The 27,969-nt window shown below is 40.6% G+C and overlaps 1 protein-coding gene across 1 annotated transcript; it reads right to left on the bottom strand.

Moving 5' to 3' along the window:
- Window positions 1-366: 366 nt before the first annotated feature.
- Window positions 367-27,956, bottom strand: atf6 (activating transcription factor 6). The gene is made up of 16 exons (XM_005920877.3): window positions 27,737-27,956; window positions 26,585-26,673; window positions 26,157-26,235; window positions 25,796-25,893; window positions 25,012-25,135; window positions 24,527-24,730; window positions 22,814-22,983; window positions 15,127-15,312; window positions 14,940-15,031; window positions 13,298-13,447; window positions 11,709-11,804; window positions 11,519-11,621; window positions 10,693-10,763; window positions 9,799-9,910; window positions 6,622-6,706; window positions 367-1,474 (listed from the first exon to the last, which is right to left on the bottom strand). Exons 1-16 carry the CDS (start codon window positions 27,834-27,836, stop codon window positions 1,278-1,280), a joined length of 1,956 nt encoding a protein of 651 aa, XP_005920939.1. The 5' UTR covers window positions 27,837-27,956; the 3' UTR covers window positions 367-1,277.
- Window positions 27,957-27,969: the final 13 nt, after the last annotated feature.

Raw genomic sequence — 27,969 nt, forward strand, 5'->3', positions numbered from 1 at the left:
ACCAGAGGTTAAACATCAGGCCTTTAGTGTAACTATTAAGTGTTTATGCAACTGAAAAAGGCATTTTTTGCCATTATATCAATTAGGATTTATCGTCTCATAAGTTCGAGTTAGTAAGTTGAAATTTTGATACAGAAAACTGAAACTTGTTGAATGTTTTTTTTAATTCAGTGGCAAAAACGAGCTTTTATAAGATATGATGAAGCTTTTTTTTTATGCTCCGGGATAATAGAAACTAGTTTTTATGCATAAATAGATTTTCTATCTGCCATTTTTTTATTTCATATATATAAAAAAAACCAAAAAAAACATTTTTTTTGGCGTCAACAGGAATAACAAAAAAAAAAGCATTTTTAAAAAAAAAAAAAAAATCCCCAAAATAAAAATGAAAGAAAAAAAAACTTGACTACTGAATTTTTCAAAGGAAAAAAATGAGGGAATTGGATTAAACCACAGATGTGTGCTGTTACATAATAACAGCAATAAATATGTACAATATCCAAACCTGTCCATGAATATAGAAACACAGCAAAGACCCGAAAAAATTAACTAGTGAAAATCTTCATCAACAGCAATAGAAACCAGCAGATAACAGAGCAATTAGCCAGATAGGGTTCAAAGATCACTTAACTTCCTGAGTTTGTGCCTCTGTTGCTGCAGATAACTCATCTGTCATGTCTGATACATCACTGATCAGATTTGCTTTATTCAGAGACAGAAAGAAATTATTATAGCACTCCATTTTATAGCAATCAGATACAAACAAACAGGTCATTTTAAATAAAAATGCATTTTTATAATGTATTTAATGTTTTTTAAGCACACACACACACACACACACACACACACACACACACACACACACAGAGCTTTGGAGCTTGTGCAGAAAAAAAGAGCCGACTGAACGTAAGCTGTAAGGGGTAAAAGTATTTGTGTTATGATGGGGTAACTCAAGGTTCAATGCTCTGCCCCCTGCCGCTAAACAATTACCCTTACATAAAGCATCTGGGGTTACACGGGTAAGTCAGTGTTGCCACACAAGGAGCTAGTCTGCTGCTGCTTGGACCCTATTACAGTCCAGCTCCAGAAATCAGCCAGAAAGGGGCTGAACGGTGAGGACAAATTGAGCTTCCTCTGTAACCTCCAATGACTAGTTTTCTGCAGAGCACATTCATGCAAATAAAAATGAGAAAAATTATTAACTGAGGTGTTATCTTGTGCTTCCGTTTATGAGTTTTAATGAGGAGGTGTAAAGAACGCAGGAGTCGCTGATGATCTTACGCAGACCCCATTAGCACGCCGACAGGAGGCGTAACCTTGTTCTCTGCTGGGGAGTTCTGGTAAAACGTGTCAGAGCGGTTCACCCGGAGCAGAGGCGGGATGCTGGAAGATCTGATGTGGAGGATCCTGGTGTCTGTTACTACACAGTCAATCTGCATCATCACCTCAAAGTCTTTGTCCCTTATAATGCTGTCTGTAAGGCAAGAAAGGGAGAAGAAGGTTGTGAAATAAATCTGCAAATAAAGTTAGCATACGTTCATTTTTGTGTTTGCTCGAGTGGAGCGAGTGGAAGTGTACTGAGTATTGTTTGAGACAGTTGACATTAGGTAGGGGGGATAACTGCAGGGAGTTTGGGTGGAGGCTGGGCTACACAGATGGAGTCCAGAGGTGAGTCACACGCTGGATTTCTCCATCGTGGAGATAAACAAAACATCTCTAAACAAGAGCAGGACATGCGAACTGGAAAGAAGAAAAGTCTGGCGAGAGTGTGGGAGAAAGAAAGAGTGATTGCAGATGATGAGTCAGGATGCTTCTTGCTGGGCTGAGAGACCAAGAGAAAGTTTGGCAAAGCTGAAAAGTCAGAAAGTTTTTGCCGCTGATGAGTCAGGCTGTTGTGTTTGAAGAAACCTGGGGAAAGCAGATGGTGTACAGTGCAGACAACGTTAAATACTGTATGTTTCACAGAGTCATCTGAAAGCTTGACCTACAAACAAGCAATCTGCTTTTATTTTGGAAAATTTAAACTTGGAAAAAGATACTGGACTTCACACAAGTGGTTCATGGTTTGTGGTATCCAGCAAGATATCTGCACTCAGCCTGGGGTGGAAAAAACACCCTTTAAAGTGGACATTCTTATAAACTTTTTCTGGGGAGAAATGGGAATTTAAACATGTTGAAGGATCGCTTATATATTCACACTAACAAATAACTTGCGGCTTCTTTTGTGTGGGGGTTGAGATAAAATTCCCCATATGCATCACACCCAATCCAAACAGCCTGCAAAGATCTTTTAAAAAGCTTTGGTCATTTTTCCAGATACCTGTGTAAGCCATCAGCTTCCTAATCGTTCATCAGGACATACATTTGGAGGCAGTGGGAGTTCATCTGATTGTACAGAGGCTATAAAATAGCTCCTTCTCAAGACGGAAGATTCCACTGATGCTCATATCATTAGACAGCTAGTACCGGTAACTCTGACTTCATCTGCTGATAAACCTCCGATTTTGCACCTGCACTGAAACCAGAGCTTTTCCAATAGCTTCAGTGTTTCAGCAGACATCTCTGGAAGTCATTCTCTGCATCTGGATTTGTCGCTTTATGACCCTCTCAATTTAGGTCTGAAGGAGACTGGAAAAATGAATCATGTATATTGCGGCTGGATCAGTTCAAGGTCCCGTGCCTCTGAGAGGCTGGACTTATCACAGTGAGTTTACACATTTTTCGCCTTTTACGTTCAAAAGCAATAAAATCCACCCATGGCAAGGAACGCAGCTTTTGCTGCTACACTTGGACTTATGTGACCACTTGCTTGCAGAGTTCAGCTGCTGTTAGCAGACATTAGATGAATAAATACTGTTTTTGTTCAGCCAAGCGGTTACTTGAGCTAAATGCTAAAAACAGCCTGCTAACATGCTGTGTTTACCATTTTAGTTCTATTTGCCAAATAGTGCTCCTGTAAATACAAATACTCACTATTTCAGTCGCACTTTGTTATTCCTTAATGAAATCAATACTTTTTAAGTGTACAGCAATGACCCTGTCATTTCTGGGCTAAACCATTATCCAAACTCAGGACTTACATGTAATACTCGACTCTGTTTACATCGGTCTTTCACCAGAATGCCAAACTGTGTAACGTCTTTTTAACTAACAGCTTGTGAGGCCTGAACAGTGAAAGAGGAAACACACAAACACACAGCTTTCAAATAGCAAGTCTTTGAAGAGGCTGCCAGATCTGCCATCCTGCTCTGCGTGGTCTCATTTCCTCCTTATACTGGTACCATCTGGATCTGTTTCAGAAACCTTCAGCGTCACAGCGAGCTGGTCTACGCTGATAAAGGCCCGATGTCTGGCAGCGGTGCATCTGAGGAAACCTGAGAGTGCATCTCAGGAGGACGTTGGCTGCCAGATTGGAACAAACTCTAAGGATATGTTCATGAAGGAAGGCCTTTTACTTTGTTTACATCAAAAGGAAGCATTATTCATCAGTAAGTACGGTCCCAAACTAAATAATGTGATTTAGGACAATGAAAATAAATGGAGGGTCACATTCACACAAACCATCAGTCCAGTTTTAATGAACTTTTCCAGTATGTTCGGCTTTAACTTGCTAAACTACAAGCTATCATTCTACAGTAGAATGTAAGAGCCAATTAGAAGCAAAAAAAGTAATGCTCACCATTAGAAATAAAGAATAATACGCTTAGATTTGACTTAGTAACTGCCAGTTGTGAGGGGGAAAAACTGTCTGGTGAGAAGTTGCTAGCAGTAGCTGCAAAATCAATTGCTAAAGCCCCGATCACAGAGGCCTGCAGTCTGTGAGCCCTTGGCCATTGTTGATCACTAGGGAAACGTTTATATTCTGCAACTGGTTTGTGAGTGGTTGCTGGTAGTGCTGTGGTGGTGCTGCAGCGAAATCCTCCTTTTTAACCCGCTAGCAGGTTGCTGCGGTCATTTCCATAGAAAATGCCATTTCTGCCAACCGTCCTGGATACAGAGTCTGTCTGCATTCAAAGTAAAAAAGCTGCACCTTTCAAAATGTGTTGGCTGCTGTGGGACAGCAAAACTTTTATTTTGAAGGGAAATGTTCTTCATTTCCTAATATTTCAAGTTTTCAAGTTGGGGAATCCACATTTTTCCCTAGCAACCAGAGGTTTCCAGGGGGATCACTGACTGGTCTCTATGACTGAAGCCTTACTGAATTCAACCAACAAGTGGTTAAGATTCATCTGAACCGCAGCGCTCAATGATGGACCAAACAAGTCATTTCTAAAGGCGCATAATCACTATAGTCACTGGAGTCTTATTTTTCTGGAGTGGCTTGAGTTAAACATTTGGTTTGGTGAGAGTGAACTCCATTTCTGAGCACTGCTGTTTAGATTAGGGAAGTAGGAAAATCTGACCCTCAAGTCAATCAGCAGTATAGAGCTGTACATTGAACCCCCAGTGAAAGGCAGCCTGTTGGCTACAGTGCGCATGTATAATCTCACAGAAGTAAAAATAGACTGCAGTGCGTCTCATACGTCCATCCACCTGTAAGTGATGTCAACCCTGAAAAATTCCCCTCTTTCAAACACGTCGCTTTCAATTGATTGAGCTACTTTCAAACTCAGAGGATTACTGAATAAACACACCCCACAGCCCTTATAAGGAGCCACTGCTGTGGCCGATACATTTTTAGAGAAAACCAAATATGTCTAGATTAAATAACTCTATGAAGTGTGGACGTTAGATCAAAAACTCCATCTTTAATGTTCAGTTATTGACCAAGACTGACTAAATGATCACTCCAGATTAGCCAAGCCTCTCCATCTCCTCCAGATGAAAACTATTTAGTGACTAGAGAAGGAAGGCATTCTTAAAGCAGAGCAGCAACAGGGAGCTGGAAAGAATTATCTTCCAGTACAGTATTACTCTCCAGTAAGAGGACAGTGTTTCTCCTTCTCTAAGGGTCTCACCCAACTAAATATGCATACATTTGCACTTAATCACTTCAAAGGTCCAAACAAGGACAGCATAAATCTAAAATGCTACTTGAAGGCTGCTATCTGTGCAGCACATGGGGCTCCATATCTAAAAGGAAAGAGGACTGTGTGGAGATTGTGCTTCAGGAGAATTACTGCATCCTTTGCTTTGTCTTAGTCCTCACTTTTCAGTCACAAGGCAGGAGCAGTTGTGTTATTTCTGAACATAAAACGGGTGTTAGCCCTCTCCCTAGGAACTACCACATCATCGAGCCAACTTATTACACGCAAAGACACGAACAGACAGGCATTAACCCGCTGTTTTGAATTTGTAACTCAATTCAAGCATCCATGACAGATCATGCAAATTTGAGACCTTTGTTGAGCAATCGAGAATCTTTCCAGACCTGACGTTTCTTTATAAATGCCACCTTTGTTTGGCCATTTCAACAATTAGCTCACAAGCACATCTTGGATTTCACTATTTACTGCTTATTTCAATGGTTTCATTTGACTGGCCTGGACCTTAACATTCCTCCCTGACAAGACCAACCGAGAACAATGTTTACCTTCATCTATCTTCACCTAACACCCATCTCACAGAAAAAAAAATCTAAATGGCCTCGTCTCTCCTGCTGAGTGAGCGGCTCACATTTCACCCACTCACTCCTCCCAGGGTTAGCTGAAACATTAACCAAATTGGATGCTTCTCCACTCACAAGTAGGAAGTTAACAGGAAAACAAAAAGGTTCTCAAATAAAAATGACAGTTCAACTGTTAACAACAGTGTGGTGTCTTCCTATTTGCTTACATCAGACATAAACACAGCCCCTCTTGAGCGCGTTCTCTCTCAGCTCACTTCTACACGTGCTTTGTGAAAATCAGGCCACCTGTTACTGAAGCATCTAATGACCTGACTTTGATAGAACGCACTGATAATCCTGCAGATCTGACAGCCGTGAAGCAAAGTCTCGATGACGTCATGGATGTCAAAAACACGCATACACCAATTGTCAATCATTTGAGAATATGCACAAGTGCAAGTCTACGCTTTCTGCTGATCCAGTGTTTGTTTTTGAAGGCAGGTGGTGAAAATAAATGAGCGACTACAGGTGGAAAGCAGCCCCCAGAACGCAACCAAGCGCGTTCTGATTGCCACCCACTCTGTCCACAGCTGTGGACCGCAAGAGCGTTTTCAAGAGTAAATTGAGTCAGATGAGCTGTGTCTCTGCTCTCCCATCTGAAGCGGACATGAAATTTGCTTTAAGTTATTTGATTATTAAATGACAAGTTATTATGTGACTCAGTAACAATGAATGAATTGACCAGTGTACTCTGAGCAAAGTGCTTAGACTTTCAAGTAGGTTTAATAGTCAACTGATGCACTCCAGGCAAGAAACCAATGTTCTTCACTTATTTCTTTGCTTAACTGTTGTTTAATTTGCTTCTAAACTAAACCCTGGAAAACACAACCACAGAAGTAAAACACAAAACTCTTTGTTCTAATAGAATTTCTAACCCTTTTTTTCTGTAAATGTCTGAGGCCACAAGTAATGCATTCTTGTGGGCAAACGTGATTGAGAATGTGAACCTGGGCTGCCTTTTATCTGCCACATCGCGCTGCACTTCCAAGCTGTGTCTGTGCTGCACTTCTTACCATTTATGTTCATGGCTGGCAACACGACAGACATCTTGGGTGGACTTCCTTTATTGTGGCTGGTGGCAGGAAGTAGGAGATGATCCTGAGAACAAAGAAGAGAAGGTTGGAAATTGGAGAACGCAACAAACTCAAAGCAAACAAAACATTTGGCTTGTATGTGTTTAATGATAAAGAGACCTTTCACAATGAGTTTAGAGCCTTTTCTTAAAGAATACACACGATCAGCTTCAGCAGCTTAACGAGGCTTCTGTCATCACGGGCAAGATAATAGGTGGAAGAAGCTGGGAGACGTTACAAGTTGCTTGTATTATTTATCAGAGCATGAAGCCGTTTGTTCCACAAAATGACTCCAAGCTGAAACTTTTAAAGCTATTAGAACCACTGCTGTGTAAAACTAATCTATATCCAGTGCACATTTTAACAGATGAGTAAAACTAGCAAAGCAAATTAATTAATTAATATTAATAATAATGATAACAAAAACAAAGAAAATGAGGAGATTAAGACAAAAACAGAGTCTAAGAATGAAACAGGATGACAAAAGATGGTTCTTATTCTTTTCCCAGTTTGTGAGGCAAAAACATATTTGTGAACCCATAGAGGCTGAGAAAACCTAAACAGCTGCATCGACGCCTGCTGAAGACAATATCATGTGACCGGTGTAACGTTAACAACAGTGAACCTCAGCAGGTAACTGTGAGGTTCTGGTGTGAGTGACATGAAGAATTAAGGTTGCTAAGGTGACAGTAGACGGGAATATGGGTCCAGGAGATGGATTACAGAAAATAAACAGGATAGGGCAATGACAGTTTCTATTTCATAACAGTGAATACGAGAATGTGCTTCGTAGTTTCTGTAACGTTTCATCAAAATGGTGCAAAAATTCATAAAGAATTTTGTTTCGGTTAAGTGTATGTTGTGATCTGTGCTCATGGGAACTAAATGTAAGCTGAAAAGGTGAAATTATGTGTTAAAATGACGGCGTGTCTGTGATTGGAGAGTGGAAGGAAAAACAGAAAACACCAGCCACATTACTGCTCCTCATCAGGGGCTTGACAAGTCCCCATGACAGCTGATGCTGCCATAGCGATGGCTGAAAGCTGGCAGTGTTTCCATCACGTCGCCCCAATGCACACTTACGTAAAGCCACAGGCGCCACAACAGCATCAGAAGTGACACAGGGCCACACAATGACGGCAGAGTAAGACACGCCTGGACGATTCTTTCTTTAGCTCGCTGAGAGTTGTGTTTTCCATCATTTACCTCATTTACTACCTAAATTAAGACACAGGTGGTAACGCATCTGCACGGCCTTAAGCTGCCTTGATCGAAACGTGACCTTTTTGCAACATACTGCACAGAGTGACTTCAACTGCTGGAAGGTGCAAGAACAGACCATAATGAAAAAATACTTTTGTCTCAAGGGACAAAACTCAAAAATTTTTGTGACTGGCTTTAAAATATAAACAATTTAATCCAGAACTTTGGCAGTCTTGTAATAACATCATACCAACTGGAACAAAAAAAAAAAAGCAAAAGCATTCCTGCTTTGTCAGACACACACACCCCGAAACCCAGGAAACCAAATACAGGCAAATAAACGGAGAGAGAAAAGCTAACAAGGTCTGTGAGAATTAAAAGAAGGTCACAGTGAATGACTGGCCTGTAACTAAAACACTTTACACGAAGTGTCTATTTATCATTTCGTCCTTATGTTTTTGTCATATTCATTAAAAACAGTATTTTTGAATGCTATCTCCAGTTGAATAAAATCAAGATAAGATCAGATAACACACAGAAAAAAGAGGAATGGGCTAAAATGTGGAAAATGCAAGTGTAAGAGAAACACCTGAATAAAGTGCAATTCACCTTTAAAGAGTTCAAAATCCAAGAAATAAATTCCTAAATCTAACAAATCCACTGAAGCGCTTCATTATTGGTATTTTCTGTCTTTTTAATGCCTTTTTTTTTGTAAGGAATGACTGGTTAATCAAACTAAAAAGCTGCCCTAAATTTACGTTTGAACTATTCAATTGTTTGTAAAATATCCACAAAGACGACTTTTGTGAATGAAAGTTAAAAAGAGAGAGAGAGGGAGAGAGATTATTACCTGTAATGTTAATGGTTTCTGACACGAAGTTGGAGAAAGCAGACCACCCTCCTCCCCCTGCATCACAAAGCTGCTACAAACTAAAGGCTGGCTACTTGACCTGCAAAGACCTTCACCTCGGGTACACCATTGTTCCCTTTGTCCTTGTCGTCACTATGCCAACCTAAAGCCGAACCTTTGTGTCTCGATCTTTGGATACATATGTCAAAATTCTCACCGCCCTGACTAACCCTGAGCTTACCTTCACCGAGATTATCCAGCAGTCTAGAGCAGGAACATTCTTAGCCTTTCCAGTTAAACTCAGTCCAGCTTAATTATCACCAACCACAGAAAAAAGAAAAAAATGAAAAGAGAGAACAAAAAGGTGTTTTCCAGCTTCAAAAGAGTTTTTGATAGCTTTCCAGAAAACTGGAATGGCCGATGGAAGCCCGTACCGGCACTGGCAAACTCCACGCAGAATGGTTTGAGCAGAGCTTCTTGCTGTGAGGTAACAGTAATACCAGTACCCCCCTGGCACTTAGTCTCAAATGTGCAAGAATTAATAAAGATCAAGATAACTGACAGTAATATTTGAGTATAAACAAATATTGCAAATTCAAAACTGGCCTTTGGTTCAAAAGAAACCTCTCTGCTGAAGAAAAGAGACATTGCACTAAATCTGAGTCCCTTGCTTAATTTTGGTTTAATCACAAATCAAACAGAATGAAATCAGAATCAGAATCAGAATCAGAATCAGAATCAGAATCAGAATCAGAATCAGAATGGGGTTTATTGCCAGATGTTGAGGTTTACAACATTAGGAAATTGCTGCGGTGCTTCAGTGCAAACAATAAGAATTAAAGTGCTATGTAGAAAGAAAGATATGTGCAAGAATTAAAGTGCTATGTAGAAAGAAAGATATGTGCATGAGATATACATGAGATATATAAATGAGAATAAGAATTATGAGTGCTATCGGTTTAGTGAAATCGGTTTAGTGTTGATGTGTAAAAACTTCCAGCTGCATTTTGCTTCATGTGCCTAATTCTCCCATTCACCTCAGCTAGAAACAAGTCCAAACTTACCCTACGGAAAGACACGACATAGAAGGTGTCGCCGCGGCGGTTCAGCTCATCAAAGAAGTCGGTGTACGTGTGACGAGGGGCGTAGTACACCTGCAGCTCACTGCCAGGACTCCTGTGGAAGAAACGCAGATAAATATGAAAACACTCGTCAGAGAAATATGGTAGCAATGAAACCTACAAACATTCAAGCATGCATACTTGTAATTAACTGCAGATAGTAAATGTAGGATAATCTGTAATATATCTGGCCACTTTCCATATTTCAACTATATGATTTATATCACAGCGTCCTATTTGATTTCTGCTTGTTCAAACACCATCAACTCAAACAGCAACTACTAAAACATCCCAGTGGTCTGTGCCTCAGTATAACCGACTTGCCCAGTAATTTGCTGCTGGAGCACAAAGTAAAGCCTAAAAACTGCTACTTCGCTGTCTCACTGCAGCATTGAGTACTTCCTCCTATTTTTGGTGTTTTGTTTTTTTCATCTGGCCTTACAGAGGTTAACTTCTGAAAGTGATTTTCTTTCATTTTCCTATGAACTCAGATATTTTGTAGCCAGATTTAAAAGCGCCAAAAAGCCATTGACACCATCTGTGTGATCTAAACTGTGCAGCAGAAAAGTTTCTCGTTCATCGCCAAACTTCTAAAGCGGTGTGCAAGGGTCATCCTTTAAAAATCACTGCATCATAAATCGAATATTATAAAACTGTAAAATATAAAAAAAGGGGACAAATGCCAAAAACGCTCCAGTTTCTATTTAAAGCAACGCTTTGGTCAAATTCTACTAAAACACCAAAACATGGCAGGTTATTATGTCTACAGGTGCATCAACTAATCAACCTTCATTAAAACAAAACACCTGAAATTTTCTGTAGCCGGCCTTTACTTACTTTTCCGCAGTAGTTTCTGTGTATTGAACCGTCACAATCTGGCTGCCTTCGTCCTCCTTATTTCCTGTTTTCTGTCAGGGAAAAACCAGACAATTAGCTATAATCTGTGCAACCACATCAATGCCCATGAAAGAGAGCAGTAAAAATAAACAGTATTGCCTACATAAAAGCAGACTATCCTTTCAAAACTCCTAGAGATCCACACACACACACACATGTGTCAAGGTTTTCTTCTGATAAATTACATCTCGTTCAGAAATTTTACAGCTGTCATGAAGAAATAAAGACTCAGGTGGTGATCCACAGGCACATGTTACATCAGAGTGAGCAGATTTACTGTTCAACTCCAAAGGCCGAAAGGGTAAAACAGCTGAATACAGACAGGCAATAAACACCTCCACCTTTTCTGTTAATACAGATAAGAACAACGTGTGTATATATGAAGTGGGCAGATGGTCGGCTTTAGTAGACTGGACCTGCTGTGACAGATTTTGAAAAAAAAAGAAAAAATATGGAAAAAAGGAGCAGGGGGCACTAATCCCATAGCTCCCCTCTAAGTGTTATGTTTACTTTCTCAGGGCTGCCGGATTAAATTCAGCCCAATAAAGAGAAACGAGAGGCAGAAAAAGGGGTAGGTGTGACTGGAGGTGAAACAGTGGTGAAAGACAGGCTTTGGGTTGCCAAGAGACTTTTAAAGTGGAATGGCTTGAAATCCAAATGAGGTTTAGTTTGCAATATGTATTGCCAGCAGCAAATATCACGTAAATTTGTGCACGGACCATTACGTGTGTTTTACTGTTTTGCAAAACACGCTGCTGTGACTTACCAGAATCGTCCTGGTGGGTTTGTGGTTGCTGTTATTCTCTCGTCTCGATTTGGTCTGCTGAACTTCGTGACGGTGGACCCAACCCCTCAACTCATGGGCCAGCCTGCCAAATTAACACCGTGCGTCTTTGCATTTTAGCATGAGGGGAAACATATGGACAGTAAGCTGTATATGAAATAAAGTTACTTACTCAATGCACTTGGTCCTGTTGACAGAAGGCTGGCAGGGCGGAGACGGTCTGACAAAGATGGGATCCTTTACCACCATCAGGGCTTTATCTTCAGATCTAAAACAGAATAAAAAGCACAGAGATGTGAAATAACCAAAGAGCCAAATCTTTGCACAGCCACTAAGATACTCAAAAATCTACGTCAACCTGCTACAAATATTGTGAATAAAGAGCAAGAACTAATACGGCTGCATGCAGTTCACTGCAGGCAAAGTATCCATGGTGGAATAAGTAACAGGGAACAAAGTGGCACCAAATTGGAATTCATCATGGCTTTAATGTGGTGATAATTACACTAGGAACTAATAAAAAACATTTTTTGGTTCTTTTTGCTCAACATGTGCAGAGGTGGCAGTGATCCAATCGCTGAATGCATGCATGAAGACATATACTTGCATCAAAGGGGCGAGTGCAGCGACGCATGCTGCTGTAAATCCTGCGCACACTTATCATAAACATGCTACAGAGTTGAGCATTGCCACCCAAATGGTCACATATAGTCTGACTCTGAACACAGACAGATGAAAACAATCAAACGTTACCACATTTAAGTTCAAATGATTAGCACCACACAGCACCTCCTGACTTTACTCTGCAGATTTTACTCCCTGACTCTGGTTAGAGAGTTACAGAGAGTGAATGTAACTCTTGAGGTGCCGATGTAGACTACCCAAAGAAAGTGCCCACCTGTGCGGGGCTTTGTTAAGAAAAATGCAAGTCAGCGACGTAATCCCTCCCCTGGGCCTCACCGATGTGAGCCAATTTGTTGACTATGCCTCATTTTCCCGTCTCTTAATGTCCTGGAAATGGTTCCATGAGACAACATGTCAGACCAAAGAGGCCTGATAGTAAGTTTAAAAGAGGGGCCCATTTTAACCTTCAAGCACATGAGCAGCTTCCTGTTCAGTGGGACCCTAAGATTAGATCGCATATCTCCCCAATCATTCTTCTCACTGCTGGGTTTGGTGCTGTCACCCCTTTTGCAAAGGCTAATGTGTTCCTTCCTGCCTGCGCTGTGTTTAATGCTGCTGAGAAACTTGATACTACACAAGAACAGTCTGCATTAATGTGACAAAGCCTAGGCAGAGATCTAACACACAACGCAGGATGCCTTGGAGACGTTAGATGTTTGACCACCTTGCAAAACATAATTTTCATGACATGGGGAGTCAGGTATGGTATCAAACAGGAATGTTATTCATGCAATTTACAAATGTAACTGCAGGATCTGGAGTGCATTTAGAAAAAACAAAGAATATATACATAAGCACATAGAAAAATAAACTATTAACCATATACAGCTTTCTGTCAAACAAGAACTGACCCCAATTTCTCACCTTGCAATTCAAAGCGCAACTACTAGACTACAGCAAGGACGCTGGAGGCATTCAAACGGCTGTTTGGACAAGGTAGGTGATCAGCTGCCACTTGTGTTTACATGGGCCTTAATGAGCTTCACCGGTTCAGACTGAGCACAGGTGCATCCTGGTCTACTTACATACTGGATAAACATGCTGTTGTGAAGGCAGTTAGGGGGTTTAGCTCATTACCTGTCGCCCATCTCAGACGGCCTGCTGCCAAGAGCGTCAGGACCCATCAGGCGTTCAATTTCTGCCTCTGGTGAGAAACCCAAGAGGTGTCTGCCACTGTGCTGCGTGGAAGCAACTTCGAGCGAAGAGCCCGGGCCACCCTGAAACAGACTGATGACAAAGAAAAAAGTCAGTTAAGAAAAACAAAAAACCCGCAGGTGAGGTAAAATCAGGACACTTGAGTTAGAAAAGAAATGTAAAAAAAAAACGAACTTGGTGCTGGACTGAAATGCATGTGACCCACATCCTGTGCACAGGGGGGATTTTTGTTTTTAGCCACGAGCAGAATCTGAACTCTGATCTCGACTGTACAACCCAAAGGGCGCATGCACACAAGCAAAAATACACACAGTTACTTTGAGTGGTATTACTACGCTGTGTGGCATTTTCATTTCAAAGGGATCTAACCTCAAAGCGGGCATTTTTTACATTCCAGAGGAGAGCCCAAACACAAAAAGCCACAGATGTGAGCACAGGTAGAGGCTCACACACACTTCAGATACTGTGAATGCAACCGCAAAAGCAAACTCATTCGCATGTTTCCATGTTTAACCTCTAGATAAAAAGGAAAGAAAAAAGTGGATTTTAGTAAAGAGAAGTTTCAGATCCAGAAAAGATATGCTTGGATCCTCGTGGAGAATGCAATTCCCAGTAGGAAATAAACATTTTTATAAAATGAGAACAGAAAATTTTTCAATACACTTGGAGGTGAACGGCGCTCTTGAGTTACACAACCCCTCCATCTGCTAGCTGAGAGGAATCAAGTCCCCCCCCTTGATGTAGTTTTATATAACTCATTACAATTTGTCCCAATTGTTAATATTACAAGCAGAGATAAGAAAAATGACCATGTGCAAATGCTTTTTGCATTTCTTTCTTATGTTTGAAGCCAGAATGATTTTATTTTACTTTCACAAGTGGTAACAGTTTACTTTTGCCCCAGCCCATCGCAGTGTTTTGAGAGTTATTCATCCATTAGTCAAGAAGTCCTATAAACTCTGGCAGCAACATCAGAGGACTGAACTGTACACACAAGAACAATACGGCACATATGAACTATTAATCGCCACTTTCTTTTCCAAGCGATTGGCTTTGGTCAGGATAAAGGTGGGCTTTTATAGCATGTGCATTAATGGACTACATACTACTCAGTAATATGCTCTGGTGCTTGGCTCCAGAGCATAGTAGTAAAGTCTTACGGGGAAACCCCCAAAAGTATTACCATGCAAAGTCAATGACTTTTAATACACACAAATATTAGCTCAACCGATGATCACCTTTTACTTTTTGTTCAATATACTTGATAAAAGAGATTTTTCTTCGTTTTGAGGGAGTGGGGCGGTTAAAAAGTTGAAGACATCGTCTGAAAAGGAAAACGTTTTTTGCATAATATCTTACATGTAGGGCGTGCTTCCCACTGTGAGTCACGGGGCTTCCCATTTCTATTCAGTCAATAATCATGGCAGAAATATTCATGCAGCCTGACAATATCAGCGTCATCAGCACTCATTTGGTTTGAATTGAATTTCAGCCATCGATCACTGTATCAAATGACTTTTTATGGCAAGTGAAAGCATTCATCTGTTCAGTGTCCCACGCTCACCTCATTGGTGCAACATTAAGAACGAGGAACACCACGACCACCATGAGGCACACCGCTCTCCTTTTGGGTGCTGTTGCTTTCAGCGCTGTGTTCTGCAGAGAAAGCGAGGAAACCCATTGTAGTAAAAACGACTTCCAACACGTGCACATGTGCTTGTATTGTGAGGGAAGCGCTGGTCGTATCTCACCTTGCTCAGAAGCCCCTCCAGCTGTTTCTTTAGGTTGCCGTTCTCACTCTTGAGCACCTCGTTCTCAGACAGCGCCACCTTCAGGCGAGCTTCCAGCGAAAGCAAATACTCTTTCTTCTTTTTCCGAGACAGGGATGCTGACTCGCGGTTTTTTATCATGCGCTGCTGTCTCTGGGACAACTTGGACTACAGTGGGAATGTGAGAAAAAACAGAAACAAGGACATCATTTATTATTGAAGTTACGCCAATATTTTATCCTTCCTCGACTCCAAACAGGAAAGAGAAGCAGTTACTTCCTAAGCCACCCGTTGGACTGCAGACCACAGGTTCTTCTGACTTAAATAAAAAGTCTTTTGAATCACATGAGCAGTTGTTTTTAGTAAAATGATCCAAAAGTGTCTTGGGAATGAGGAGAAAACTAGAAACATCTCGTGCTTCCAAAAAGTTAGGTTACGGCTGTCTCATCCAACATGCATTACGGACATCATAAATACAGCATCAGAGGAGATTCACTCAATCACTACATCTCTACTGAGTCACCACTGGTACAGAACTTACTTTCTGTTCCAGAGTGATCGTGCTGAATACCGCTGGCAAAACATTATTATTTCCCAGAGTAGTTGATCTTTAATCTTTCGAGTGTATTTTTTTGATAATTATGGGAAATAAGCGTGTGAACGTGTGCTTTGTGATTTCACAGTGACGTCGACCATCAAGTCCAGACAAGAACCGAGGATGGGATTAACAAAAAAAAGAAACAAAAAAACCCACACAAAATAAAAACAAAACAAAAAAAAAACTGCCCATAAACATAATTACTCTGACCACAGCGTCTCTGGGAAACTAAACATCATTTTACAGTCAATTCTAAAGACGTATGTTATATTCATTTGTATTTACTGCCATTTCATTTCACATACATGTGCTCAGACATCTGCTCTGTCCATTTCTTGAACCAACACTCATTCATTAACACTTGGAACACATGAGGTATATTGAAAAATACTGAGGAAGGAGAGGTGGGAGAAGGCAGAGGTTTGAATTGCAGAGATTGGCATGAGAAAGAAGAAATCACAGGAAACGCAGAAAATAAATGGAAGCAGGAAAGATAAACCCAACATAAAAGCCGGTGCCGACTGTGTTATTCTCACCCAGAGACTCCCTCTGTTGCTGGTGCTCTAGTTTACCTCAGTGATAGAATAATAAACAGACACATTAAGGATGTATTGTAAGGTTAATGACAATTCTTCAGCAAATCCTGGCATTAACATCGCTCCAAAGAGCCCTTAAGTGTATGCTTTAAGTAAAATATTTACACCAGGATCCTCTAGGGGCATAAAAGGTCACCTGCAATGCTTCTATTCTATATGTGTGTTTAGAAAAGGAGTCACTCATTGATAAATGGGTTCACATCAGGCACATAAACACAGAAACAGTTTATATGTTAGTGGTCTAAATGTGGAAACATAAGAACGGCCACAGCCAGCATCTATTGTTTTAACTCTCAAGGTAAACTATAAATAAATAAATACAATTCTGGCATTTTTTCAGTTCAGATTTGTTTATCTGAGGCGTTTGTGTGAATCAAGACTTAAAAAATATCAACATAAACAAATTAATAAATAAATAAAGACACGCTCAAGTTATTAGATTCTTTCCACTTGACGTCAGTAAGATGAGGACTGAAATCAAACTCTCGCATGCTAACCCAAATAGTGCATATGTTAACATGACCTCTCTCAAATTAGCAGAACCAGTGGCACAGATTACCCAAACACCTTCATTGTCCACCCACTCCCCAGCTATCTCGCCGCCCCTCTTCTCCAAACACAAACGTCCTCCTAAGGGTAAGTCTCTAAGATCCAGGGTCTAATAGCCCCGCTGGTGATTAAGTTATTTGGATCCCTGTATTTGTGTTCTGTCTCCTGAGAAACTCTTCTGTCTCCCAGCCGAGGTCTGGGAGCCGTGCCACTAGCCCGAGCCTGGGAACACTGCAAGTAAGCAGTTACCAGGGAGTGAAGAGCACGGGGAACTTCACGTCGCGTCCACAATGAGGCTGGGGAGGAAGATGTGGGGCAAGGGGCAAAAAAAAGGGGGCTGAGTGGCATTTCTCAAGAAGCTTGGCTGGTTGAGAGGCTAACAGTGATACTTGTTCACACTCAAACTATTTGAATGCCAGTGGGAAATGCAAACAAGCGGGGAAAATGCCCATTAGCACAGCACAGCTCATACAGCAACAGCTGCAGACAGCTGTTGGTTTACTGATCAGCGCCGTGTGAATGCATCTAATTGCATGATCATCCCAACTCCTGGTCAACAGCACTTCAACAGATGAATATGGGTGAAGAGAGAAAAGCATACAGGAGTCTGATCGCCACAATGCAAGTGAGGAACCCCTCATTCAGTTCAACAGTTCAAGGATTATTCCAAAAGGAAGTTTGTGATTGACCATTAACCTATCCAGATGATAGTGGCTTCCTCTAACAGGTCAGGGTGTAAATGTTTCATGATTTTACTGTGAGTCATAAACCCTCATAACTGTGAAATGGTTTCCATAGGTGACATTTCAGTCGAGCGTGACGCAGACAGTCGCCGAGATCACAAGTCCCCCAACAGTCGAAAGGATGCGCACAATACAGACAAAGAGAACATCTTTGCTAATGCAGGAGGAAGCCGAGAGAGAGAGGTGATGAGTTACAGATCTGTCGTAGCCAATGTGGTTGCAATATGTTGAGCAAAGAGCAAGCAGAATGATGAACCTACTTCAGCCATAAAGTTTGCTAATAGGATGCGAGTGGATCATTATTATGTTGTGTATTTTCTAATGTGATTTTTGTTTATTTCGTTTTGACTTCTTTAAGTCTATTAATTCAGTTTAGTTTGAGTTCGTTTCCAGAGTGTGTTTGGTTGTTTCAGTTGATTTTTTGTTGTTTAAAAATGTTTAGCTTTAATTTAGTTAGTAATGATTATTGTATGGAGGGCATGAGCCAGAGGCAAGATTTAGGAAAATTAGTAGAGGCAGTAGAACTTTTGGAAATCAGTTGACTCTCAATGAACACATCAATTTTAGTTTAGTTACTATAATAACCCTGGATCAGAGTTCTGGCAGTTTAAGGACAAAATTTTGGAATTATATATAAACAGTGAGCGATTAACCGTGCTGTGCTTCTGAAAAAAATATAACAGCTACTACTATTTTTCCCCATCAGCAGTATGCAGTGTGAAGTGCACAGTGCTTGTACGGTGAGACTACAAAAAGGGGTCTTAAGTTAAGTGTTCATGTGTTATTCACTCACTGCCTACTTTCTTCAACTGCTAATGGCAAAGAAAGGTGATTTAAGTGACTTCTGAGTATTTCACAAACTGCTGACCTACTGGGATTTTCCCACACAACCATTTCTAGAGTTTTTAGAGATTGGTCCAAAAAACAGTGAGTGCCAGTTCTCTGGGTGGAAATGCCCTGTTAATGCCAGAGGCCAGAGGCACACTGTGGGCCTGTTAGTACCAAGTGTGAATGCCAAAGCCTACCACACTATTGTTACTGAACATGTCCATTCCTTTTTTACCACAGTGTATGCATCTTACAGTGGCTGCTTCCAACAGAATTAGGTACAAGGCTCTTCAAAATGACAATGAGCTCAGTTTACTCAAAAAGCCTCCACGGTCACCAGATCTCAATCTAACGGATTAAGTCTGAGACGTAAAGTTTTGGAACAAGAGATTTGCAACATTGAAGTGCAGCCAGCAAATCTGCAGCAACTGTGTGATGTTGCTGCAAAACCTCAGAGGAATAGGTCCAAGCACCTTGTTGAATCCATGTCATGAAGAATTAAGGCCATTCTGAAGGAAAAAGGGGTCCAAGTACTAGAAAGGTATACCTAAAAAAAGTGGCCAGCGAGTGGATTCAATGTTTTTAATCAAGCTCAGTCTCAGCTGTCCAGCTTTAGAAATATTTCTGATGAAAAGAAGTTAAACATGCCTAAATATCTGAGTTAGCTGTACGCAGGGACCACCAGGCCTTCCTGGGGCCCACCCCTGTAAATCCTTCCATCCTACTAATGGGAACCTTTGTTGAGGCCTGCAATTTCAGACGGGATTGGTTTCCCTTGCATGCATGCACATGCACACAAACACACACTCACATACATCTAAATCCCTTGCCATTTGGGAGCCCATTACACTACACTGACCCAATCCCTGATGGCTATTTACAGCTGTCGCACTGCACAACACCTGTCTGAAGCATGTAATCCTTTGCAGCCGTTTAACATCCAGGCTTACGCAGGCCAAAATACAGTACTGTGGAGACCAGAATCAGCGACACACACACAGACTTACTGTAGATACAACATGCAGCAACACCTGGCACAAGCATGCCATCTTTAACAGGCATTTTACACATCCACAAGCCTATCAAGTCCACCACTCTGCTGCAGCCAAACCACAATGAGTGAACGCAGCTGCAGTGCTCTCTCACAAAGAGTCGAGCCTCTTACATTCTCCTTGTTGTGCCACAGAAACAACCAACTCCATTGAAATTGCTCTAAATATAAAAACATTCCATCCTTAACAAAAATGTGTAAAAACTGCCCCAGTTGTCCTTTAAAAGGCTCTTCAGATGAGCTTTTTAAATTTCCACTACCTTTTTCTCTTGGTAAATAAGGTGAACTTCAAAACTTTGGATCTCTTTGTCCTGCTAACAATTAAATGTTTACAGACCCTTTCTTTTAATCACCTATTATAAACTTTATTGACTTGGTTGGCTTTACAAATGGCTGAGAGGAGTATTTGTTTTGGCCTCTGAGGTTTGGAATTCCTCGACATTTCTCTCGATGTCTGGCGCAAAAAGTGCTTCTCTCGACTGAATTATGCCCGCGATAATTGGACAAGTTCCTCTACGCCCTTTTAGGGGTGGGCGGCTTTTACAGCTAGAGGTCAACCATTACATTTTATTTAAAAAAAAAAAACACAACAAACCCAGACGCTTTTCAGAATCTTTTTTCTTTTTTTTTTTTAATTACCCGATTAACCAAGTTAATATTAATTAAGATGATGCGAACTGTTTTTCCATGTTCACATATATCACTGCCCCATGAGATAATAACAGCAGAAATCTGGATACATTTTCCCACTGTCACCACAGAAATCACTACACATGGTTTTAGAGACATTCCACAAATGTGACACATGGTTTTCCATAATTAACAAAGGTTCAAAATGTGTTAACTTTTCATTTTTGCAACTTTGCTGTTCAGCCTAATGCTAAGGAGACATGCTGGGAATGTGGAAGTCCTGCTAACAAAACAAACAAGTCCAAAAGAGCAGACAGAGTGAGAACATGTTTCTCAACCCAATAAAGGTCAGATGAGAACAAGACATGAGTAACTGCTGTGCTGGAGACCGAAGCCCGAAACAACAGCGAATTTGCTAAAAGTCCCAGCGAGTCGCTAGCCTCAGGTCTTTAAAAGATCACGACAAACACGCCCACACAAAATAAGACAAGCACTTGTAAAAGTTGGTGACCCTTTATGAAGAGACCAAGAAAATGTGCCATAAACAATAAAAAATACTACAAGTTTACTTTATGTCTTTTAAATTGCTGGGGCAGTCTCTGCTGCAGTTAACGGGGCCGTGGTTGCATGTATACGCTGTCGTAAAAATCAACCAGGGAGAAACGAATGCGTGTGGGGAAAGCGCAGCTGTCATGGCATCACCCCTGAACGCATCACACGAAAGAATACACCCTCTGCCATTAATACTGAAAGCAATGTCCCGTCCTTTTCAAACTAATCTGTTCTACTGTAGCAAATTTAAAATAAAACACTCATCATCTATTTGCATTTTTACATGTTTGTGTCGTCTCAGTGCTCTGCAGCATTCCTTAAGATTTATCTCTGATTACAAAGTGAAAATCATTCCTTTCAGATCATTACGTGGTCTCAAGCCACGGTTCTCAAAGTGTGGTCTGTGGTCACAAATGGTGGCCGTTGTTAACATTTTATTCGGCCCCTGCGCACAACAAAGAAAGAATGTGATTCTCTACGTTTCATACTATGTATAATGGTGCAAAATGAGACAAAAGGAACAGTTTTCTTCTGTTTTAACTTCTTATGGGTGGCTGTGGTTTGGGAGATAGAGTAGGTGGTCTCCTAATGGGAAGGTTGGTGGTTCGTTGCCCAAGCGTACTTTGGTATGATCTGCATGCCAAGAAATCCTGGGGCAAGATACTGAACCCTGAGTTGCTCCCGATGCATTCACCAGAGTGTAGGTGTATGCGATCATTAGAGAGAAAGCACTAGTCTAGAGGCAAGGCACAGAAAAAGGTGCTTGTGCAAATGCATTTTCTATAAAGCACTTCGAATGCTCATGTAGAGTAGAAAGAAGCTGCATAAGAACAAGTTCATGTAACTTTCAGTTCTGCTCTAGCCACCATAAGTCTTAAGAAACAGAGTTGGTTTCAAGAAATGCCATCAGTGGTTTAAAAAACCCGCAAAACAAAACAAAACCCTCCAAAACTCGCACAAAAATGACAACCACCAAGACAAACCACCCTCTGAGCAGTGACATTGCAAAGTAAGTGTTTCACGTGTGGATTTCTATAGCCCTCCATCATAAACTGGCTCCCTACACTGGCACTTTGAGTGCCCCTGGTATAAAGTAAATGAACGTGCCTGGTACTCACTCTCTATGCAAAAAAAAGCAGCAATTTGTGTCTTCAGTGACTGGCATGGTCCATGCAGAGTAATAACTTTTCTCTCAGTGTGGAAAAATGGATTCATTATTATAAATAACAGCTATAAATGCTTTTTCATTTCCACCATTTTAGCCAAAAATCAAAGTTAATGGTTTGTGAGATTAAAATTAATACAAAAAAAAAAAAGTTTTAAATGGGGGAGTTTGGGTTGGACAGGATCCAGTTCAAGCGTAAACACCCGGAGCACAGCATCACAAAGTGAGCAACTGCACGCACACTCACGATGCAAAACAATGCTGCTCCACGCAAGCGCACACAGGCAAGTACTTGCATGTCGATACACACACGCGCACACAAACACAGGTGTTGAAGGCACCATTTATTCCTGTGAATAACTTGGGCACATTGCTAGTTAGGTAGCAAATTAAAGACTACGACCATCACAGCGTTTCGTGAGCTTAAAAATCCTACCTATCCTTAAGATACTCCTCCACTGTCGTTGAAATACTCATTAAAGGCCTGCATGCTTCTAAAACACACAGGGTAAAAATAAAAATGTTTTACAAGCATGTAATTTATTTATTTATTTTGGTAAACTTGCTCTGAACGATAATCAGATATATTACTCCGGTGCTTTCTTTTAATTTTATATTTACTTTTAACTCCAACTCTGTATAGTTTGTAAAGCACTTTGTAACCTGTCTATGAAAAGTGGAACAAATAAGAATTATATTACTTATATCACCACATGTGCTTGCATTTAATGCACCTGATTTTAGAGTAAACACCCAACAAATCCCCACAAAAACAAGTTAACAGTCAGCATACAGAGAAAGATGAATAATCATGACACACAAAATAAGAAAGAATTTTTTTTCCCTGTATATTTTATGGATAAGAGCTTTTAAACCAGAAGTGGTAACATCTCAGTGTCGGGTGATTATATAGAAACTCTCATAAAAGAAGATTCTTAGAGAATGCTCGGAACTCACATCATCCTCTGAGGATGGGGTCAAAAGTGTGCCCGAAACCACTGGTGGAGCAGCGACGGGTACAGACCAGTCCTGGCTGAGTGCTGGCATAGTGACCACGCTCCCAGAGATGGCCTGTGGTGTTTGGATCTGCAGCAGCTGGCTTGGCTGAGACAGCAAAAGAGGGTGACCTGAGAGAGAGACACACAGGCTTTTTCAAATTAAAGGTCTTAACCACGCTAATCATATTTTTATTGTGTGATTAACATAAACTAATGAAGATTACTTTGCTTTCGCATTTATTTTTTCATCCAGCCTTCATCTTGTACAGTGACAATACACAAAAGAAAGATGAGCCCAATGTGCCCTGTAAAAATGATGCAGATGCAGGTTCCTCCAAACTCCTCCCTGCCTCTGGTGACCCACATACACCTCCTTCTCTTTAACAGGACTTTTTTGTTAAATTACAGATGGAGAAGATGTTTGCCATCTTGACCCATGGTCTTAAACTTGCACATTCCACCGTGATAGGTTTGTGATGTTTATCAGCTTAAACAGACATAAATGTGCACGTGTCCCCACACTTGAAGTACAACATAGCTCAAATGAAATAAACAAGGAAAACATAATGCAAGACTGTCACTATAAATTAAGGTCTTACTAATGCAGAAGCCTCCCAGAGCGGTGTGCCAGGAACCACTCATCAAGCTGACCCTGCCACCTTCCCCTTTAATGCTAAACCTGTCAATGCTAATTGTGCAAGCGTTTGCCAGTTCTGCTAATGAATGTGTGCAGTGCCAACACCAAGTCCTGCGCCCAAGTTCACCATGTGTAAGAAGTCATAGGCCTAAAAAAAAACGTCAAACGTTTGGTTCAGCATGTTTGTTTGTTGGAAAATAATCAATAAACAGTTTCATTTCCTTTCTTTTCTTTTTCAAATCGTCCCGTTGCTGAGGAGGTTTACTCCTCAGCTGTGAATGTTGATGAGCTCATAAAACAATACCCTTCATAGCACTGAGCACGCTTGAATAAATTTCCATCTGGGGCTTTGCATTTGAATGTCTTGGCCTTAACCATCTGCCATCTTGGCCGTTACAAGGCAGACAGCGGAGCCAAGTTCAAATTCACTTCGAGAGAGGTCAGATGCTCCACCCATTTGGGACCCAAGCAATGACATAAGTATTTACATTGGCTTAGATGCTGCTGATGTAACAAACACAGAGGGCCTGACTGGTCACCCAGAAAGGCTAAACCAGAAAGAAACAACAGTAATAATGACTCTAATGCACGAAACACATAGCAGCCCATAAACAGTCTCACTTTTTGGTTAGAAAGCAAGTTTGTTCGGCTATTTATTAAAAAATAATGATTTAAAAAGAGCATATTTTTTTCAAATGTTAGGCAAATATGGACATATTTTGATTAAGATAATCTACTGTCTAATTTCATTCTTATGTATTGATCATCAAGCAAAATAGTGAGAAACAGCCTCACACAGAGCAAAAACTGTTGTTAAAGCACCACCTACTGGCAACAACAATTAAATTATTGCTTACAAAAGATTCAGTAGCACTGAAAACATAATCCTGAATATCATCTCTAAATTATGAGTTACAAAGTATTATGAGTAAGACATATCAAATTTCCAGTTAATATGACTAATGCATTGGTCTGATGCAATACAGTGCAGGGAGGGAGAAGCATGTTTTGATGTGTTGCAGTGTGAGCCCTGACCTGCAGGGGGTGCTGGTTTGATGTTGACTGGAGCTGGTTTTACCACAGGGAGCACAGTGGTCTGCAGGGGCTGGATGATGATTGTCTTGGCCTGCATGGGAGCTGCTGCTTGAGCCAATGGCACAGCTGTAATCAGTGGTTTGGGCTGGATGGAAACCTTTGGGCCAATCTGAATCGGCTTCTTGACCGGCTGCACTGGCTTGGCTGGTGTGCATGTGTGCATATGTCAAAGGACAGGGATGGAAGTAGTTAGACAAGGAAACGGTATTCATATAAATATCCTAAGCTCAGGAAAACAAATATGCATTTACAGTTATAAGTTATTCTTAAAGGACTTTTTTTTTTCAGGACTCGACATCCCAGAGTTTTGCAAACCCATACTGTGGTGCAAAAATAGCAAATCTTCCCTGTTTTAGTAATCAAATGTCTAAATATTGAGAAAAGCTGAATAGCTAGCAGACGTGTGGTGGCAGAAGCTGCCTCACCTCGTACAACCTGATTGGTCCTCTTTGCAGCTTTTCGAGGTGGGGAAGAGATTTCAGAAAAGCCACTGGACTCTGAGCAGACTGAAAGAGGAGACGGCTGCGATTGTGGAGACAGGGCCTCATCCTGAATGAAGAAACAAATGAGATTTAGATCGTGTATCTTCGAGGACATGATCAGTGTAGTCACATCACTGTTTAAATACGTTTCACCCGTGACACTATAAATTAATTTGTGAAGCCATTTGTACTCTATGTGTGCTCAGGGCACGCCAGATAAAAACAGATAGAGTGTCCTTATCAGTACTCAAAGACTCCAGCAGACAAATGTGTCCTTGGAGAAGTCAGGACGATTCCTTTAGCAGACAAATGCGTGCAGACTGTGTTGGGGCCAGAAAAAGATGTAACCCTTGTCCTTGTTTTGACACGCTGTGAAAACATCTGCCTGCTAAATTATGCTAATATGCTTGAAGCTGTCAGCACCTTTTTTTCTGTTTTTAACGAGACGTTGGAGCACATTTCAGATGGATGGCAAATTATTAATCTGACAAGGTGTTTAAGGCTTTTGGTAATAAGTGTCTCAAGTGTGTGCATGACCATCCAAAAGGAAAGAGCAGCTGTCATTGTTTGAACGCCATCTGGATGAAAATTTTTGTTGCTGCAACTGCTCAAAGGAGGGGCAAGCATGTAAATAATCACATTGTGAAACAAAGTGCAATTTGCATTGGAAATGCAATTCAAATGCAGAAAAACCAGGAAGGACAAAGAGTTGAAAACCGTGTCTTACCTGCAAGGAACACGGAGACAAAGCTTCCACTGAGGCAGGAGAGGGCACCGAGCTCAGAGTGTGGGCAGGTGACAGAGAGTCCACGCTCACCTCACCATCTGGATGCACAAGGACATGGAAGCAATGGGCAATATGTGCGAGTCTTATTCAGCATAAGCCAATGCGTCTCTCAAGTATTGAACCATTCAATACTTTTGTATTGTTGGACCATTAAACCTACTGCATGGTGGACAAGTTTGAAAAATAATGACGCACCAATGTTACATGCATGTAGTAAAACAGCTATATTATCCCTGAATAATATCCCTTTTAGATTTATTTATATAGTCCTTATTTTGTGCTGCAGTGTGACACCACGTACCTGTGGAAATGCTGCATGTATCCATTTCATTCCATGGAGGAATGTCGATGTCAAAGTCCAGAACTGGAACACCATTGGCCTGAGAAATCAAACATATGGTTTTGAAAAAAATGGACTTCCTGAGAAAGCAGAATGGAAGCAAATGCATGTAGGGAAATCCAATCAATGTGTCATTTATAGCTGATAAAATTAAACACGTTTGAATTCTGGGGCATTTATATGAGTCTACAGTATTTTTTTTGCATGCACGATGTAGGTGGAATTATTTTATTTTTTTTGGTGCATGATCTATCCTTGCATAACAAAATGTGGCTGTAGCCATCTTAGGCTCTACCTTCAGCACCACACAGTCAATTTTTTTCAGATTTCCACTGGGCTGATCTTTCACTTCCCCATGTATTTGCATATTAAGAGGATGAGTTACTCACATAGCCAGCATTATCAAGAGCCTCAAGCAGCTCATCTGCATCCCGCAGCTCATCGCCTAGTTTCTCCAGCTCATCGAACAGGCTTAAGTCTGTATGTCAATGAGAACAGAACACAGACAATTGCTTTCCATTAGAAATCTTTATCATGAGATTATTGAAGAACACAATTACAAAACAATTACAAAAAATATCTTCAAAATAAGTAAGTGCCACATTTGGCTTTTGCTTTTTTCTTGTGGTTAACTGCCAGTAAAAGAGACAAGCTGGTATGATCAAATTTATTGTATTTAGTTAGTTCTGCCATATTCAATAAATAGCCCATACAGGCAATGTGTAATTTGGAAATGCTATCAATACAGTTCAGACTGTGCCACAAAAACATGCATGCACAACACAGCATAACACAATAACAGACAAAACTACTAACACCAAAAAATGTACCCTTAAAAATGTATCTTTGTTTTTTGTCTTTTTCAAAGCATAAACTCTAACAGGCCAAACAAGTTTATTATGGTCACACTTTAACAAATCTGTTTCACTTTCATTTTTAACATCTTATTTGTTTCTTCTACATTTTCTTCCTCGGGTCATTACACAATTCAGCATAAAACACAAGTAAGTGCAAACAGCAAGTCTATTATTAGTAACCTAATAAAAAATAGCATTAATAATGATAATAATAGATAACAATAAATATATAAATTGTTAACAAGTTGTACTTTTCGAGACCTTGAAAGCGATTATTAAAATAAATCAGTAAAAATGAGAAAAAAAATCTACATTCTTCGTGTTTTTGTTTTTTTTAGGGTAAGTTGTGCACTTTATATATTATCAATATTTAGTATTACATATCTGTAATAATGATCAGACAATGCAGTGTGAAGTGTGCCCTGTCTCCAGTTACAGTGCTGGTTATAACTCCAATTACCTGCTGTTACATCATCACAGCATCGTGGCTAATGCTAAATGGCTAACTTAGACTTAGGAGTGTGGCAGCAAGCACAACACATAAACCTCCTACTTGAGTCTTTAAAACAACCGACTTATAAAAACTCCTCTTTTATACGTGTTGTCTCTGTTGATATCCTGGGTCAGCTACACTGCTTCTCTCTATGGGTCTTTCTAGAATATGTGAGCTCCGCTGTTGCTTACCCCACTCTCCCTCCTGATCGATGGAGATGATGCCTGCCTCACTATCCATCGCAGGGTATTGCCGATGATTTTCGAAGTCTAACGTTAAGTCGGATGACATCCTCTTTTGAATTCATTAGTATATTATCACACTGTAACAAAGCGCGATCATACCACTGTTGATCAAGCGGCTGTTTAGGGATGAACTTCCCGTTTAGATACACGTCTGACTTTACCGTCAGTCTACGGGTGCC

Source organism: Haplochromis burtoni, unplaced genomic scaffold (assembly GCF_018398535.1).
Source record: "Haplochromis burtoni strain Fernald_Lab_line unplaced genomic scaffold, NCSU_Asbu1 Contig_42, whole genome shotgun sequence".
Taxonomy (NCBI): domain Eukaryota; kingdom Metazoa; phylum Chordata; class Actinopteri; order Cichliformes; family Cichlidae; genus Haplochromis; species Haplochromis burtoni.